The 17,657-nt window shown below is 36.1% G+C and overlaps 2 protein-coding genes across 5 annotated transcripts in view; one reads left to right on the top strand and one right to left on the bottom strand.

Annotated features, from left to right (window-relative positions):
• The window catches only part of FBXO43 (F-box protein 43), a 35,434-nt gene extending 26,859 nt beyond the window's left edge, over positions 1-8,575 (bottom strand). Inside the window, exons 1-3 of one of the 3 annotated variants that reach the window (XM_074268300.1) lie at positions 7,956-8,575; positions 4,968-5,022; positions 248-1,739 (exon numbers count right to left, since the gene is read on the bottom strand). In XM_074268300.1, coding sequence (XP_074124401.1) covers positions 248-1,722 — 1,475 coding nt within the window. In that variant the 5' untranslated portion in view covers positions 1,723-1,739; positions 4,968-5,022; positions 7,956-8,575. The remainder of the gene's footprint in view (positions 1-247; positions 1,740-4,967; positions 5,023-7,955) is intronic. The other 2 variants (XM_074268311.1, XM_074268322.1) reach the window with 2 other exon arrangements.
• A 3,987-nt stretch (positions 8,576-12,562) lies between these two features.
• Positions 12,563-16,334, top strand: POLR2K (RNA polymerase II, I and III subunit K). 2 transcript variants are annotated; one of them, XM_074268231.1, is made up of 4 exons: positions 12,563-12,679; positions 13,006-13,075; positions 15,310-15,402; positions 16,153-16,334. In XM_074268231.1, the coding sequence occupies exons 2-4, from the start codon at positions 13,015-13,017 to the stop codon at positions 16,173-16,175; spliced, it is 177 nt and encodes a 58-aa protein (XP_074124332.1). In that variant the 5' UTR covers positions 12,563-12,679; positions 13,006-13,014; the 3' UTR covers positions 16,176-16,334. The 2 variants fall into 2 exon arrangements, with proteins under 2 accessions (XP_074124332.1, XP_074124341.1); XM_074268240.1 differs by having other exon boundaries at positions 12,644-12,741.
• The last annotated feature ends 1,323 nt before the right edge of the window (positions 16,335-17,657 follow it).

Genomic DNA, 17,657 nt, shown 5'->3' with positions numbered 1-17,657 from the left:
ATTTACTAGTTGGAAATCCCAAATTTAAATTCTAGGAAATCTCTTTCCACCTGATGATACTGGTGAAATTGATATACTTACCATATCTGGATAAAATTTCTTTTGTCCTTCAAAAGTAGAAAATCTCAAAAGTTGAGATGATGCAAAATATGTAAACAGAAAATCTCTTCTCATCTACACAAATATACTAATTACAAATAACAATCAAAGGGCAGTTTTATGTGATTATATCTATTTCATTTCTTACCTGCATAGGTTTTCCACTGTCAAGGCATCTAATACCATGGCAAGAATGTGTTTTAAATTTCTAAATTTTAATTCTGTTAAGATGTCCAGTTTTTCCAGGCCCATCTTCTTGCCAATAAGTCCTGCAAGCACATATTCTAATAAAGTTGATTCTTCCCCATCATTCTCTTTTAGACGGCTCCGTATTCCTGTTTGCTGAAACCTTTTCCTTTTGCTTTTCATGATAATCTCATGGATAAGTTGTAAAGCAGGTGTCTTTGATAAATCCTTAACACCTAAAATGGAATCTCCACTATTATCAATCTGTTCATTTGGAGAAATGCCAGAAGCTATTTTTGCTTTAAAGCCAGAATTCACAAAAGGCTTATCTTCTTCAGTTTCAGATTGTGAACTACGCTCCCTGAGCGTGGATAGTCTTCTCACTCTTCCTACATTTCTTGGTTTTCTCTTTGTGCCCAAAGTCCTTCCAGTCTCCAGGGGTTTCTGAAATAATTCTTGAAAAGAACCCTCATGTTCAGAGAAAGAATCTTGTGACTTATCCAGACCCAGTGAATTAAAACCACTGTCTTTGGGTGTAGAAATATTGTCTATCACCTCAGCTGGGCTATAACCACAAAACTTAATATTTGCAACCAAGTTACTAATTGGGGTTATGTATAGGTCATCATTTGTCTCACAGAGCACTTCACAAGATGATCCCAGCAGCTCCGGACCTGTAGTCTCTCCATTAATACTTAAAATGCTATCCCCAAAGTCATTGGTGAGAGCATCTGTACTGTTGCTTCCCTGAATTGGAGAAATACACTCAACTTCAAATAGGCTACAGTCACTTTTGGAATCATCAATTGTGGATGTTTTATGCTGAGAAAAAGAAAGTCTCAATTTTTGACTGTTGGAAGTAGCTTCATCTGCCTTTAAAGTACTAGTGGCTACAGGAGTGAAAATGGTTTGCCTTGGAGAAGTTTTCAAAGCCTTTTTTGAAACTCTTTCTTCAAAACAGAGGAGTTGGCTCATGGGTAGTGTTTCTGCACAGCTTCCTAGAGAACGGTTTTGCTTGTCAAAATGTTCTGGGTCCCCTCTTGAAACAATATTTGTTATATTCAACCGTCTACGGAAAAAAGTTTTCTTCTTAGTTACTTTTGGAGTTTCACAAAGCTCTGGGATTTCATTTGCTTCTTTCCTGAAAAAAGAGCTAGAGATTTTATTTTCAGTGTGAGAATCCATAGAACAGGTCAAACCCAGACTAGGATTTTCAGAGTATTCCTGTGTGGATGGTAATCCTTTTGTAATTTTTTCTATGTTTTCCATATCAGTATAGTCAAAGCTGGAAGCCTTCAGAGAGTCACTGTAGCCGCTATCTTGAAATGATGATGTGGATGAGAAGCCTCCAAAGCTGGAGAACTTAAAACTGACATTAGGAGATTCTGCCTCATTTCTTAAAGTCACACTAGCTTCAACTGAGGGACTGTTTGACATCTTCAGAGTCTGGATTTCTGTAAATTCAAAATAAATTTTACCTCCAAAGTGACTGGCCAAATGTTTCCTATGGCATGTGGATATTAATTCCAAGTCATGTAAGATTACTCCAAAATTATGATAAAGCAACCATATTAAATGTAATTAACACATATGATAAAATACTTCACAGTAGTGGAATAAAGTTTTCAGTAACAAGAGCAAGTATTTATATAATGCTCTAAAGTTTATAAAGCACTTTATATAAATATGATCTCATTTTATCCTCACAACAACCCTGAAAGATAAATGCTATTATCCTCATTTTGTAAACAAGTAAACTTATAGATGAGAAAATTGAGACAGAGTGACTTGCCCAGGAACACACAGTAAGCGTCTGATAGAAATCTTCCTGACTCCAAGTCCAGAACTCTATTCACTGTACCTCCTATCTGCCACACCTAATCACAAAATATACATGTTAACCAAAAACAGAATCAAGCATTACTTTCAAAATGTCAATGACAGCCTGAGGACTAATATTTCTAAGGACTATACTCCCTACAATCAGGCTGAAAAAACTAATCACTAATCTTTTTTTGAAAATATTTGTACAATGAAAATTTGATAGTATTTTTAAACAAAAGGGTAAAGTTGATTTTCTTTTGTGATTATGATGATACTGAAATATCCTTCTGACTTACTACTGTCTCATTTGTTGTGGAGCAACTAGTGATTTCTATCCATTGAATTCTTAACACTTTCGGAGTATAAGAGAAATTGCTTTTGGAATGTAAGAGAAATTGCTTTTGGATAAAATGCTATTCTGTACCTATAAGATGAATCTTGCTTTTTAGGAAAATTGCAAAAGAATCAAGCTGTCATTGGGATGATATTAATTTTTGGTGACTTCAGAAATAGGGTGTCCCCAGAATCTTAGTGCAGTCTGAAGTTTTAATGATGTTGTTGCTAAGTGATGTTGAATAAACAAATTAAGTCCAGGAAGACTATGTTGTAGACATCCTGAGCTTTCTTACCTTCGTGCCTTTATTCCTTTCCACCTTCACTTTTTGAAGCTGTACACAATTTTCATGATATTCTTATGTGTCATATCCTCCACAAAGTCTTTTGTGATTTCCTTCCATTTCTTGTTTCTTCTCACCCCACTCACCTGACTTCCCCTTCAGTTCATTATTCCCTGATCCACTTGTGTAACTTACATAGTTATCAGTATTTACAATCTCTTTCCCCTACTAGAGTGCAACTTCCAGAGTGCAAAGATATCTTAAACTCCCTATCTTTCTTTAGCACCTAGTACAGAAAACTATACACATCATTTGTTGTTTTTCTAAGGATCACCAAAGGCATCACAGGGGTGATGCCTTGACTTGCTATGAGTTAGATTTGAGTAAGGTAACCTGCAGTCATCCCCACTCTCTCCTCCAAAGTCAATGATGTCCACTGGCAAGAAAAAGTTAAGCCCAAGATCACATAGCATCTAAGAAATAAAGGAAACCTTTTCCCAACCTTTCTAAATTCTAGTGCCTTCTTGCTCTTAATAACTTCCTATTCATCCTCTATATAGTTTGTGCATATGTATTTATTTTCTCATTATATTGGGAGCTTCTTGTTTTCTTTTTTTTTTTTTTTATCCCTAGCATTTAGCAGAGTGCCTGAACATAGTAAACACTTAATGTTTATTGATTGACAAATGTTTGTTGAAAGACTGAGTTTTACATCATAACTAACTTTTAAAATATAAGGACACATTTTTAACAACAAAAAATTCCAAGTACCTCCACAAAATACTTGTTTTAGTAGTATTTGTTGATTGATAGCATACACAACATGAATTTGTGAATCTCCTGCAATAGGTATATGGTCCTCCACAGGTCCTTTGCTCATGAGTTGGGAAAACACTATTTTCTATTATTTAGCAAGATATGTTCACTTTCTTTATACATCTTTTCACAAATATGCTTCAATACAAAGGCACTGAATTTAGAGTTAGAGAGTTTAAATGCTGTATCTGCTTGCTAAGGATTATAAAGGTTTAAATAAGAAAGAAGAGATCAAAGTGCACAGGCAATGTTTTCATTGGCAATCAAAAGCATGGCCTTCAGAAGAAAAAGGATAGATTTGGGAAATGAACAACTGATAAAGTCTGAGAATTGGATTTGATTTCTGGAACACACCTTAAAATATACGAATGTCAGAGTCCTGGCCAGGGATAAAGTATATCTGATCAAGAATGTTAAGAATTTGTCTGGAGTCTTGTGCTAATCAAAAGAGACTTAAGTCAAAAAGAAGGTAGAATGAAAGGGAGGCGGGGAAGGTAGGGAGAAGTAATGGGCAGTGTTGACATATATCCAGCAAAGAGATAATAGAATATTTAAAATGTAGGAAGAATGACAAGTACAAGTGGCCAGAAATTTACATTAATAAAACTTTGATTGTTTATACAAATGCACAAAGGAGAGGTAACAAGCGCTTGTAAATTAGAGATCATAACCCAAGGAGACAAACTCCATGACTTTGTAGATACAACTGAGGGTTGGAGAAATGGGGCCTATAAATGGAAGATGATTAAAAATGTACACCTTATCCTAGCAAAACAAGATAGCTAAAAAGTTGGGGTAGAGGGAGGCAGTATGATATGGCTAAGAAAATATGCTCAAAGGAGGAAATCCAAAAAACAGGAGTGGAAAGGAATATTTAGCTGAAGCATCAAAGCATCAAATACTCTTGTCGATTATGCTACAGATAACTTGGGGAAAAATGGAAACTAGATTAAGTTTGGAAAATGGAATCCAAGATTAATAAGAATTAAAATAATTACAGCAGGGAATGGAAGATTGTCATCTTTCCCTCCTTCCTTCCCTCCCCAGTCTGCAACATTGTTCTGTGTTCTAGATGCCACATTTTAGGAAGAACATTGATAATCTAGAACATATGGGCAACCAGTAGGGTTAAAAAAAAAAAAAAAAGCTTTAAAACATACCATGTGAAAATTGTTTGAAGGAATTAGAGGTGAAAGAGAAGAGTTAAGGGGAACACAATAACTGTTCTCAAATATTTGAAGAGCAAAATGAAAGCAATTATTAGTCTGGTTCTGCCTGGCCCGAGAAGGAAGAAATAGATAAAATGGTAAAGAGGCAGATGTAGGCATGAGGAGGAGGAAATTTTCTTAACAATTAAGAACCATGGAAAAAATGGAATGGGCTGCTTCAGAGTTGCTTCCTGCTTGGAGATCCTGGGATACTCACTACCTGTATGATCTTGGGCAAATCACTTCTGTTCTTGGGGCTTCAGTTTCTGCACCTGTAAAATAAGAGGGATCAGGAATTCTTAAGTCCATAAACTTTTTTTTCATATTTTGGTAACTGGATTTCAAAATATAACCTGATAGGTTTTATTTTATGGATTTTAATATATTATTCTGAGAAGGGGTGCATTGATCTCAGCAAGACTACCAAAAGGGGTAGACACACACAAGACATTAAGAACCCCTAGGCTACAAATCTCTAAGATCTAAACTTTGAACTATGATCTAGTGAACTATATTATCTAACAGATGATATATAAATATTTACTAAGGGCATGCTCTCTATTTTTTTAAACTAATTTTTAAAAGTAAATTCAACAAATTTTTAAAAGAAATTGAATGTAATATTCAATGAAACTGAAAAGGAACTATTGTTTCTAATTTTCAACCAGAATATCAATTTGTCCCTTCTGACACAATATTTATCTGATTCAATGACATATATATTAGATAATTTTCCTCCATTCTTTTGCATTTGTATTCATTTAGACTATAGACTATAGAAGCCAGAATAATTGAGGAGAGACGACTAAACTATAGTACTTGATTTGGAGTCAGGAACATTAGCCTTGGTATTCTACCTCATTTCTACTTTCTGCCTCTCTTAGATAGGAAATGGAGTGATTAACTCCAAACCTCTATTGAAGGAGAGAGCTCAACTCAGATATCTCATTTCTCAGCTGTCTGTACTACTCTGGAATTTCTCTTACTGTGCTATCAAGTGGAGTAACTTCTCTTTCCCACCACCCCTACATATTTTTCAACTTGTATTTTTTTGTGCTGTCTTCCCCCAAAAGATTGAAAACTCCTCTCAAGGGCAGGTGTTTTCTTTTTTCATATTTGTATCCCTAGTGATTAGCACAGTGCCTGATACATAATAAATGCTTTAAAAATGCTTATTGGTGGTTATATAGGCAGGAAGAAGGAAAACAAAGGTTTGAACCCTGGTTGTCTGATTTCAGACTCAGTCCACTATACAATTCTACTTTTACATGGAAAGGGACATTGGCTTAAATGCTCTCTGAAATCTCTCCCTAAGTAAGTATATAAAGAAGTTTATGAATGAGAAAGCTAGTTGAGTCATTTCCACAGCAATGTTTTATTACTTCTGTTATCATGCTGAAGATTACAAGCTCCTTGAGGGCAGGGACTGTCTTTTGACTCTTCTTATCCCTAGAATTAACGGAGTATCTGTGTAGGATAAGCATTTCATTAGTCAAGGAATATCATATATGTAAATATTATTGGGCTAATGGAAACAATAAATTCACAAAAAGTTTAAATATATCATAGGATATCTCATTAGGACATAATATTTCTGAGACCTATTTTTAAAGTTTTTATTAAACTACCAGTTTTACTAAAGTCATGTAGTCATTATCATACAGTTGTATAAATTAAAAAATGGAACTAGGAAACAACTATTCAACTATTTCACCACTAGATGTCTCAGAAGCTTTTCTGAGACCAGAATTGAATAGCAATGAGACAAAAGATATATATGTGTGTATATATATATATTTTGAGAGAGAGAGAGAGAGAGAGAGAGAGAGAGAGAGAGAGAGAGAGAGAGAGAGAGAGAGAGAGAGAGAGAGAGAGAGAGAGAGAGAGAATTGTTTTTAGACAGGAAATGCAGAAAACTAAAACAAGAAGCAAAGATTAACAAAATATTGAGAGAAAAAATGGCATTTCTGGAAAGCCTGAAAAATTACCTAAGTTCAAAGATTTCTAAACTTTTCTTTTTATCTTGATGAGTTCATAGGCTTCACCAGACTGTCAAGAGGGGTTGATGAACCAAAAAAAATGAAGGGTCCACCCTCTCCTAGTTTACACTTTCGTCTAGAACTTTCTTTTTACTCCTTGATTTGATTTTCAGGTATTAATTTCAGCCCTCTGGAACACAATTTGAAAATGTTATTTTCTTGGAATAATCACATTGATATTATTTGGAGATAATCTTAAAAGTCATCTCCAGCTATAAACTAGTGAAATTAAATTATTCATTTAGGTCTCAACAGGTTCCTGATGAATCAATTTATATTACTACAATAATTATCCAGACCCCTCAGTAAAGGAAAAAACAAAAACCAAACCATAGTTCTCTTCTCTAAAGAGATGTTTAATTCAACTTTAGTTGAAATGAAATACAGCTTAACTATACTGAAAATAAATTTCTTCTGTTTATAAAACTAAAATACTTATCACAAATTTTGAATTCCTTAGACTACGTTAATTTTTCAAAAGCAGAAATAATCTAAACCATAAACAAATATCTTGTTCTATGAACAATCAACCAGGTGGGGTGGGGCAGAGAAATCCTCAACATCACAGTATAGATCAAATTAGAAGGGGAAAAAAATCCCACAAAACTTTGTTTGAGATGAACTGCAAAACAGTTGGTAATCAAGTTTACTACGAACCAGATACTGCTTGGTATAGTCATAAGCCCCTCAAGTGCTAAAATCTGAAGGGTGTGGACAACTCAAATTTATGAGCATATGATCATTACATTTAAAATCAAAATATTTTGGAACCTTCTTCACCCTTTTATACAATAGCAATCTTAATCTTCTTTTTCCTCGTTTATATTGCTGAATGTTATTAATAAACTAATTGGGTTTCTCAAGAAGAGGGCTGCTAGAGTTCTATAAATTCCTTTCCCCTGGCAAGCAAGTATATGTTGATGGGGATAGGTGACAATAGAGCTTCTCCTAAATCATTACTAGTTTTTTTCATTTTAATTCATTTCCCTCCTCTTATTCCCTGCAATCCTTTCCCACCCAGTTTAGAAAGTTAAGGTTGAATTTCCAGCCGGTAAAGTGAAGAAGTTTTTGGGTTAGGTTTTTTTTTTTTCCCCTCCTCAGGACCCTTAAAGACTGGGAGGCACAGGGACTGAGAGAGATATACGCAATTATGAGGGTATAATCACCTGCAGCGGAGGGAGATTAGAGGAGGCAGGAGGCAGCAGGTAACTTCAACGCATTTCACCCTTTTCCAGCACCTGGAAAACAAACCGGGGGCGGGGAGGGGGGACTCCCAGGAATTCTGCTTCCCTGCAGCAGCAGCAGCCCCAACAACCTGGGGTCCCCCACCCCCGTCCAACTAGAGACCACAAAGCCCAGAGCAGACTCCTCCTGCCTCCTCTGGGATGGATGAATGGCAGCAGCTGAAGCTGCTGAGCTGAGGAGGGAGGCAAGAGGGAAAAGGAAAAGGGGGCGGGGAGAGGGGAGTGGTAGGGAAGGGTGTGGAAGGAGCAGAGCTACCCGCTTCGGCCCCAGGGATGCTCTGGCTATGGCAACCCCCAATCCCAGCTAGCGTGGGGCCGCCACAGCTTTCCCTCTCTTGGGTTTGAACTGCCCGCCCTGAATAACCGCTAGCTGCGACCCCTCCCCCTCTCCTTTTCCTCTCTCGTCCGTTCCCTTCTTCTCTCTTTCCCTCTTTTTTTTCCTTCCCTGTGTGGCTCTGCCCTGGCCCAGTCCAGTCCCACTTTCCCCTTCTGCGCTGTCCTCCGGCTGTCCCAGGAACCTGCCCCGCTATAGACGTTAAGGACCGTTTTGGGGAGGAACATGGAATGGAAAAAACACCCCTCCCACGTCCCTGCCCCCACCCCGATCATTGTCCTTCCCCATCCCAGTCTTGTGATTGTGGGCACAAATCAAGAAGCTAGGAGCAAGCTAATTTGAAGGAGTTTCTCATTCCTCTTCCAGTTTCCTCCACCTTCGTTTAAAGAATACGTTCAGAAAGATAATTTTGTGCATTTATTTTCACCAGATATGTTTTTAATGTATCTATCTCTGCTGTTTCCCACTCCTATCCCACACACTCTCCTATACTATCCTATACTCTCATCCCACATAGTGCCTGCCTTTTCTATTTTTTCTCACATGGGATCTCCCATAGTATGTTTTGTCTATTCATTATTTGGTACTCACTGTATGATACTTGTATTTATCTTTTTGCATATGTATTATGTATGTCTCCTCAACTGGAATTTAATGCCTCATCTGCCCATGCACAGTTCCTTGCACACCAGAGATGCTCAGTAACTGTTTGCATCCTTTTCTTTTAAATTTCTGGTTTTGCTAACATGTAATTATGTGTAGAAGTAATGATCATTTTTTATTTCATCTTTTTTTTTTCTTTCTTGTGGTTTTGATTGGTTCATTTTTATTTTGGCAATTTGGTTTTTCCTCTAATTCTCAATATTTCTTCTTTTTGTACTTGTTGATTTTTTTTTAATTTTTATTTTATTTTATAATTATAACATTTTTTGACAGTACATATGCATGGGTAATTTTTTACAACATTATCCCTTGCACTTACTTCTATTCAGATTTTTTCCCTTCCTCTCCCAACCCCCTCCCCCAGATGGCAAGCAGTCTTATATATGTTAAATATATTACAGTATATTCTAGATACAATATGTGTGTGTAGAACCGAATTTTTTGTTGCACAGGAAGAATTGGATTCAGAAGGTAAAAATAACAGTTTACATTCATTTCCCAGTGTTCCTTTTCTGGATGTAGCTGGTTCTGTCCATCATTAATCAATTGGAATTGGATTAGCTCTTCTCTATGTTGAAGAAATCCACTTCCATCAGCATACATCCTCGTACTGTATCATTGTTGAAGTGTATAATGATCTTCTGGTTCTGCGATTTTTTTTTTTTCTTTATCCCATTCTGATTTAGGTATTAGACTTTTTTTTTTTCTCATGAAAAGAGAAAGGGAGAGGGTTTTCTTTTTCATTTATTGAGGATAATTTGGGTGGTGTAGATATTAATTGCTCTTTAACTATTGAAGTTTACCTATAAATCAATCTGGTCTGGAGTTTTTTTTTCCCCCATTGGGAGATTCCTTTATAGCTTATTCAATTTAACTTTCTGGGATGAAGCTAAAACAATCCTCATTGGACAGAGATATAAATTTGTACAGATATAAAAACATAAATTTTACATGAGTAAAATAAAAAAAGGATTATACAATTTTTAAAACTAGAAAATCAACAAGCACAAAAAGAAAAAATATTGAGAATTAGAGGAAAAATATATGAAATGGAAAACAAAATACTATAGAAATGATGGTTAAAGCTGGTTCTTTGAAAAAAACTTACCAAATTAATACACTGTAGCAAATACAATAAAAATAGAAAAACCAAATTGCCAAAATAAAAATGAACCAATCAAAACCACAAGAAAGAAAAAAAAGATGAAATAAAAAATGATCATAACTTCTACACATAATTACATGTTAGCAAAACCAGAAATTTAAAAGAAAAGGATCATTGCCTACTAAATATGTTACCCTAGGCAAATAGGGGTTAAATGCCTTGCCCACAGTCACACCAATAGTAAGAATCTGAAGACAGATTTGAATTCAGATTCAGTACTATGATCTCCCTCACTCTGGACACACTTCTATTAATACAACATAATTAAGTTGGTTTTTTTTGGTTCCTATGTTTACATTGTTTACAAATTTGCTCATATTCCCGTCTCAAAATTTCCTATCATAATCACTTTGAAAACTCACTCATTCTATCATTTCATTCCTTGTTATCACAATCATACACACTAGAGCAGGGGTTCTCAAACTACGGGGTTATGGCAAATGGGCTGAAGGGCGGAGACAGAGTGTGAGCTTTTGTTTTTACTATAGTCCGGCATCCAACAGTCTGAGGGACAGTGAACTGGTCCCTATTTAAAAAGTTTGAGTACTACTGCACTAGACCAAAAAACCATTATCTTCTTTAGCAAATACAGACCAAAGAAACTAGTTATTAGTCAATAAGCATTTTGTTAAGGGCCTATTATGTGCTTTATCAGATAGAATTTTAAAAAGAGGGACTGCTTTCTGAAACCAACAGTCCCCTTGGGTTCTCTTTTGTGAGAAATTTTGTAAAAAATTTTGTAAAATCTTTTCTCAAATGACTCAAAATCTTATTATTAAAAGATTAGTTCTAGGTGAAAATCTGGGAAGTTTCTCTAAATCTTTTGAGCTCACCACACCCTCCCACATGTTGGTCTTCAACTTCTCTCCTTAACACTTGGGTTGAGTTAGATGTTCTTCTCTTGGGGAGCTTCTCTCCAGATACTTTTCCCTAATTGAGACTTATCTGAACTTGGGTTCTCCCAATCTCTTCATTAATATCAATGGCTAATTGATAATAAAAATCAAATCTATCAGTGACATTGAAGCGACCTTTTGTATATTGCACATTGATACCTTCCCATTGATCCATGGATGTTGCCGCCCTCCCCTGGGATGTAAGCTCCTTGAGGGGAAGAGCTAGTTTGTCTTTGTACCGTCCAGCATGCTGCCTGTGACACAGTGGTTGTTTAAATGCTTCTTGAATGAAGAAATACTTCATACTCTCATGACAAGGACAAGGTTTTGACATTGTTAAGGGGTGTGTGTGTGTGTGTACACAAATATATATGTGTATTCTCTCATTAGATAATGCAGGATTTTTAGTCAGTTGCCAAGTTTTTGAGTGTCAGGATTTGAACTTCCCGATCTCTCAGGTTTACCACCTAGGAGTCATCCTGAATTCCTCACTCTCTCTCATCTGATATCCACGGTGTTGATTTCATCTTTGCAACATTCTCTGATGCGCAACTCTGGGGCAGACATCCCCTCACATCCGGATTATTGCATAAATTGCTGGTCTCGAGCCTCAGATCTTTATTGCAATCCATTCTCCATTCAGCCATTAAAGTGAATTTCTCTGTCTAAAATCATCCTCTTGCTCAGTAAATTCTAGTAGCTCCCTCCCCCCTTCAAGCTCAAATACAAAATTGACTCTTAGGTGGTTAAAGTCCTTCATAACCTAATGTATTGATCCTTGACCCTTCCCAGTCTCCTTATAGCGCCCTCCTACTCTCCTTTGCACACACTACTCTTCTGTGAAAGGACGCTAGCTTCTTTGAGGCTCCTCACACTGACATTTCGTCTCTGGAATCGCGCATTTTCTTTAGCTAGTCTCTGTTTCTCTGTTTCTCCTAATACCTCTTCGCTTCCCTGGCTTCAAACCCCAGCTAATACGCTACATTCTAGAGAAAGCCTTCCCGACACCTCTCTTCCACCGTCTCCTGGGAGACACGATCCCTGATTTACATGAATGTAGCTTGTGTGTAACTGTTTCATAGACTAAGCTCCTTGAGATCAGCTCTTCTGCTTTCCTTTATTCCCGAGTTCAGCGCACCGTCTAGCACGTATCCTAAACTTACTCACTGATCAGTGATTTTTAATATTTTTCTTCTCCCTTTCATTTGCAGCTGCAGTGAAATGAGTAAAATGTATTCAAGTTCAAATGGCATCCCTGAAACAAAAAACACTTTAGATCAACTGCTTAAGTCTAAATGAGCTGTCAACTAATTAATTCTGAGGAGCTGGAAACAGAACAAAAGCTTCCGAACGCCGCTCCTCAAAGGCAGGACTAGTCCAACCAATTGCTCTAATTTAATCCCGCCTTAGCCGGGTTCAGCCCTCGCCCCGCCTTCTTTTGGTCCTCGCCAATAAATTGCCCCAGTCCGCGCACGAGGCAAAAGGGGCGGGGCTTTTGAGCGTGACCTTCCGTCATTAGGAAGCGCCGGAAGTAGGTCTCGTGGCAGTTTTCCGAGAGGCTACGACTCAGTTTACTGCGGCGCGTGAGGTACGGAGGCCTCCTGCGGCCGGGGAATTAACGTTTCCGCTCGATTTTAGGAACTATTGAGAGTAGGGACGGTGGGGACTGGAAGGAGGGAGATGGTGGGATACCGGGGTCGGTCGGTCGTGAGGGGCTTTTTCCCGCCTAGGGGGACTCCCGTTGTGCCCAGCATGGGGCACTGCTTTCGGCGGCATTGGGGAGCCTTAGCCGTCCTGACGGCGTTCTTTCAGATTCATTTCCCCGAGCCTTGTAGTTGGGGCCAGAGCAGGCCCTTGGTTCCCTTTGGGAGCCTCTCTGAGGTGAGACCGTATTCCCGTTTGTGATCTCTCTAGGGACTGGCGATGGATACCCAGAAGGATGTGCAGCCGCCAAAACAGCAGCCAATGATTTATATCTGTGGAGGTGAGAGTCATTGAAAAATAATTGCTCATATAAGTGTTCCGAAAACATAATTTAAAAAAAAAAAAAGGTTAGAACTAGTGGTATTCTGAAAGAGTAAACAGCGAGGAAGGGGAATGTATTTTCTTTAAATTAAACTTATTACAAATCAATCAACAACTAATAATAATTAGTGACATTTATATGGTGCCAGCCATTGGCTTTCTTTTTTTCCTATTTGTATTCTTACAGTGCCTGGTGCACAGGCGCATAATAACAGCAACAATAACAACAAAACATTTATTTAGCTCCAGCTGCATGCCAAGCGCCTCGCGTAACGCTTTATGATGGTATTGGATCCTGCTACAGCCCTGACAGGGAGGTGCGGTTATTGTCTCTGTTATACAGATAGGGAAGCAGGCAAGCAAATAACTTGCCCGGGGTCACACTTCTAGTGTCTGAAACTGGATCTGAATGAAGTTCTTCCTGACTCCAGGCCCCTCATGCTATCAACTATGTAAACTAGAGAAAAAAAAGAATTGTCTGGTGTTTGTTCCATATGTTCTCACCCAACTTTACTAAATTATTTTCAAGGCAGACAAATATGGTAGCAGGGAGGATGAAGGAATTGAATAATCTATTAATGTATTTTAGAAATAGAATGTTGTTAAATAACTATGGTTGTGTATTACATATATTGTATTTAACATATACTTTAACATATGTAACATGTATTGGTCAACCTGCCATCTGGGGGAGGGGGGGCTGCGAGAGGAAGGAGGGGGAAAATTGGAACAAAAGGTTTTGCAATTGTCAATGCTGAAAAATTACCCATGCATCCATCTTGTAAATAAGAAGCTAGAATAAGAAAAAAAGAAATAGAGTATCTTTGCACATAACTAGTATCTGAAGGCTTAAAAGGATGCAGCTTAAAAGGTTAAAAAAGCCTTACAAAGTGCTTTTCAACAAATTTCATAAATAAGGAACCTGAGGCTTCCAGATATAAGGTGAGGCAAGATGACAGTGCTGCAATATGACCTCAAAGCCTTCTGATTCCAAAACCTTGTTCTTTCATCTGCAACAAAGTAGGGGAGGATTAAAAGAACCTAATATGCTCTTATGGTAAAAAGTGTTTCATGTGTCTGTAATAGTTCTGAGAATTCATATGTGAACATGTTATTTTTCTCAATAGAATGTTGAGCTTTTAAAAAAAAAAATCTTTCCAGCTTAGCACATTATCTGCACACAGTAATCCTTAAGATTCATTGACCGGGATTGAGTTACAGCTCTTGATTTTAAAGCCAATATTCTTTATTTTAAACTGGAGCAAGAACAGTTAAGTGTTCTCCCCTGCAAAAGTATCTACTTGACTCTAAGAAATAAAATTCTGTCATTTATCTCTAACTATACTTAGTAAATGCATGAGCATTATTAACATTCAGCAGTGTATTTTAAGTTCATAAATTCATAGATTATAGAGATGGGACTTCAGAAGTTATCTTGCTCTCCCCTTTTTTTTTCCCAGCTAAGAAGTAGCCCAGATTCACACAATAAGTGGCAGAGGTATATTTTGAACCCAGGTTCTCTGATCTTTGGATTCAAATTTTATTAATTATATTTCCTTGGGCAAAGGTCACAACTTTTCAGAGCATGTCCATTACCTTATTAAAATGACATTTGTAATAATAGACTTAATTAGATTATTGTGAAGAAAAAAAATCGATTTACAAACTTTAAAATACTAAATGTTAATTTGTTGTTAGTATGTGTAGAGCTGTTCATATGTGTGGGCCCTGGGGTCTGGAGATCTGATCAATCACTGATGTTGGACTATTTATTTGATTGTTTAGGCCAAGCTGTCAGATTTTCTGTGCTTAGAAAAATTCCCATGTTCTAATCAAGTTAAAATGTAATTGAGATAAAAACTCAATATAATGCTGATATGTGGTTTTCTAAGACAGTAACAGGGATCTTGATCTTTGGGTGTAAGGGCCTCAATTTCTAGTTGAGTTTGAAACATACATATACATAATACATACAAATATATAAAATTTGATGTTTTAGCAACACACTTAATTTCTCTGGGTTTTAGTATTTTCATCTGAAAAATGAAAGCATTGACCTAGATAATCTCTGAGTTCCATTTATTTCTAAAATTGTCTAAGCCTGATTTTACAATTAGAATTACAATGAGATAAACAGCTACTGGCAATGTTAATATTCTTGGTTGGCAGTTAAAAAAATGTTTACTTTTTCAGAATGTCACACAGAAAATGAAATAAAATCCAGGGATCCAATCAGATGTAGAGAATGTGGATATAGAATCATGTACAAGAAAAGAACAAAAAGATGTATCCTTTTATCTTTGTTTTCTAAATATGATAATAAAAGGTGGGTAAAAAGACTGCTTGGATTGATATTAAAGGTCATTCACCAACAGAATTTTATGAAATTTTCTGAAAAAACAATTTTTGGAAGGTTAGCATTTATATTGTTCCAATATGAAATACTTAGAATATATGTCCTAGAATAATCCTGAAAACCATTATGTTAGGCTTGCTGAGTATTTTCAGTGTTTCTGTAATTTGCTTAGTGGAAAATCTTGCTCAATTATGGAAGTTAGAAGTTAAGTATTCTGTATAAAAACAAACATGACATATTTTGTTCCATCTATTCAGATTAGACTGGCACCTGAGTTTAAGACTTATTAAAGGTCATATTGGTAGCCTGGAACAAAGAAAAAAATACAACTGTTACTGTCACTGTTTTATATGTAACACAACTTTAAACTGTGTGTGTTATTTCATATGTGAAAGAAAGGTTTAAGAATATCATCTTTGATCCTTTAAATAGGAAAAGGAACTGAATAAAATTCTGAGTGATTTTTCTTTTAAAATATTTTTAAGATTATCATAACAAGTATATTGTCTCTTTTGTTTATTTGAAATAAATAATTATTGAGTATCATTAAATGCTTTGTAGCTGGTTATAGCACAGTATATGTATGATTATTTAGTTGTATCAGAACATGATTTGAAAGTTCAATAACTGGCATAAATTTCATTTCTTTTCCCTTTATCCTTAACCTAATTTTAATATAGTGGTGGTCTTTGATGCCCGATGAAATCCTAATTTCATCTACTTCAGAATAAAAGCTTCATCTACTTCTGGATTTCCCACATCCATTTCAAGTCGTATAACTTTCAGATTATATGCTATAATACTCTCTCATTCTATAGTTATAAATTATTTTTTAAATAAAATTTTCAAATGTAGTGTAAAAGTATTTGTTTTCTTGTATTCTTGCTTTTAAGAAGTTTATAAATGGATAACCATCACTGAAAAAAGCATAAGCAAAATAAGGAATAAAATTTTAACATAAAAATCTATAACATATAAAATACTTGAAAAATGAACAAAAACAAATTAAAAACTCTGTTCTGTAATACCTTCCAAAATCTGCATGAAATTTCACTATCTTTAATATTTTCTTTCCTTTCTCTTTAAAGTATAATTGTAGACATGACTGCTTTTAAAACCACCTTATAACATACACGTGAGGGTTTAAACCTACCTACATCTTCTCCTGTGTTCAACTAACATGGCGTAATTATAGAGCCTGAAATTCTAGCCACAGCACAATGAAGGGCAAAGAAGTCAGCTACATGTAAAGGAGAAAGAAATTTTTAAAAATAATTTTGTGCAAGCACAGTTATCACTATAATTTATGATGCATTGTTTATTTTATTCAGAGAACTGTAGTAACAGCTGAGATTTCATAGTTGAAAAAAATTTTAGTTCCCTGCCTTCAATGAGTTTACAGTTTGGTAGGAATTAAATCATATGACTATAAATGCCCCACTGAAATTTCACTGTGGACACTACCTTTCCCAGATGAAGATCGCAGCCTTTTACACCTTAGGAAATTATCTTAATTGTGTTGCTACAATGGAAAAAGTGATAAGGCTATAAACTTAGCTGTGCTAGATTTCTGACCAGTCAATGGACTGAGGCCCCTACTCATTTCTAGTTCTGTAGGTGTTATTAAATCCTGTGTTCAATTAACATGGTGTAATTATAGAGCCTGGAATTCTATCCACAGCCCAGTGAAGGGCATAGGAGAAGTCAAACAGGGATGAGAGTGGGAGAGAATAATCCTTTTGGGAAAAAAAAAAAAAGTTTTTATTAAAAATCTTGAGTACAACAGACTTTCTTAATGACTACATTTAAATTAATGTCAATGCATAAAATGTCCTGACAATTTCAATCTTTTAAGGCCTCATCATTGTTTTCCTCTTAGGTAGCTGTAGTTAATGTGTACTATTCTTGTTTTTGCTTTTCTATCACTTTGAATTACTTCATAAAAGTCTGTTCAGATTTCTTTGTATTCTGCTTCTTTATCCATCTTAAATTATCTTAACTTCTCTTTCCCCTATTCCAAATCTACCCATTTCCTTAGCTTCCTTAGTTTTGTCAAAGAAATTGCTATACTTTCAGTCTTACAGGTTTACAGTCAAAGTGAAGCTTGACTATTCACTCTGTCTTACTCCTTTTGCACATCTATCCCTTTTAATACCTAACATCATGTCTTGTACATAAAAGAGCC

This window comes from Sminthopsis crassicaudata, chromosome 1, assembly GCF_048593235.1.
Source record: "Sminthopsis crassicaudata isolate SCR6 chromosome 1, ASM4859323v1, whole genome shotgun sequence".
Lineage (NCBI taxonomy): Eukaryota > Metazoa > Chordata > Mammalia > Dasyuromorphia > Dasyuridae > Sminthopsis > Sminthopsis crassicaudata.
This window is presented reverse-complemented; position numbering and strand designations above follow the sequence as displayed.

What these genes read in the sequence shown, in the direction of transcription:
- POLR2K (XM_074268231.1), top strand. Translation starts at nt 13,015, where the DNA reads ATGGATACCCAGAAGGATGTGCAGCCGCCAAAACAGCAGCCAATGATT. An exon ending in AATGATTTATATCTGTGGAG is followed by an intron (nt 13,076 to 15,309) that starts GTGAGAGTCATT and finishes TTACTTTTTCAG; the next exon opens with AATGTCACACAGAAAATGAA. An exon ending in CAAGAAAAGAACAAAAAGAT is followed by an intron (nt 15,403 to 16,152) that starts GTATCCTTTTAT and finishes ATTTTAATATAG; the next exon opens with TGGTGGTCTTTGATGCCCGA.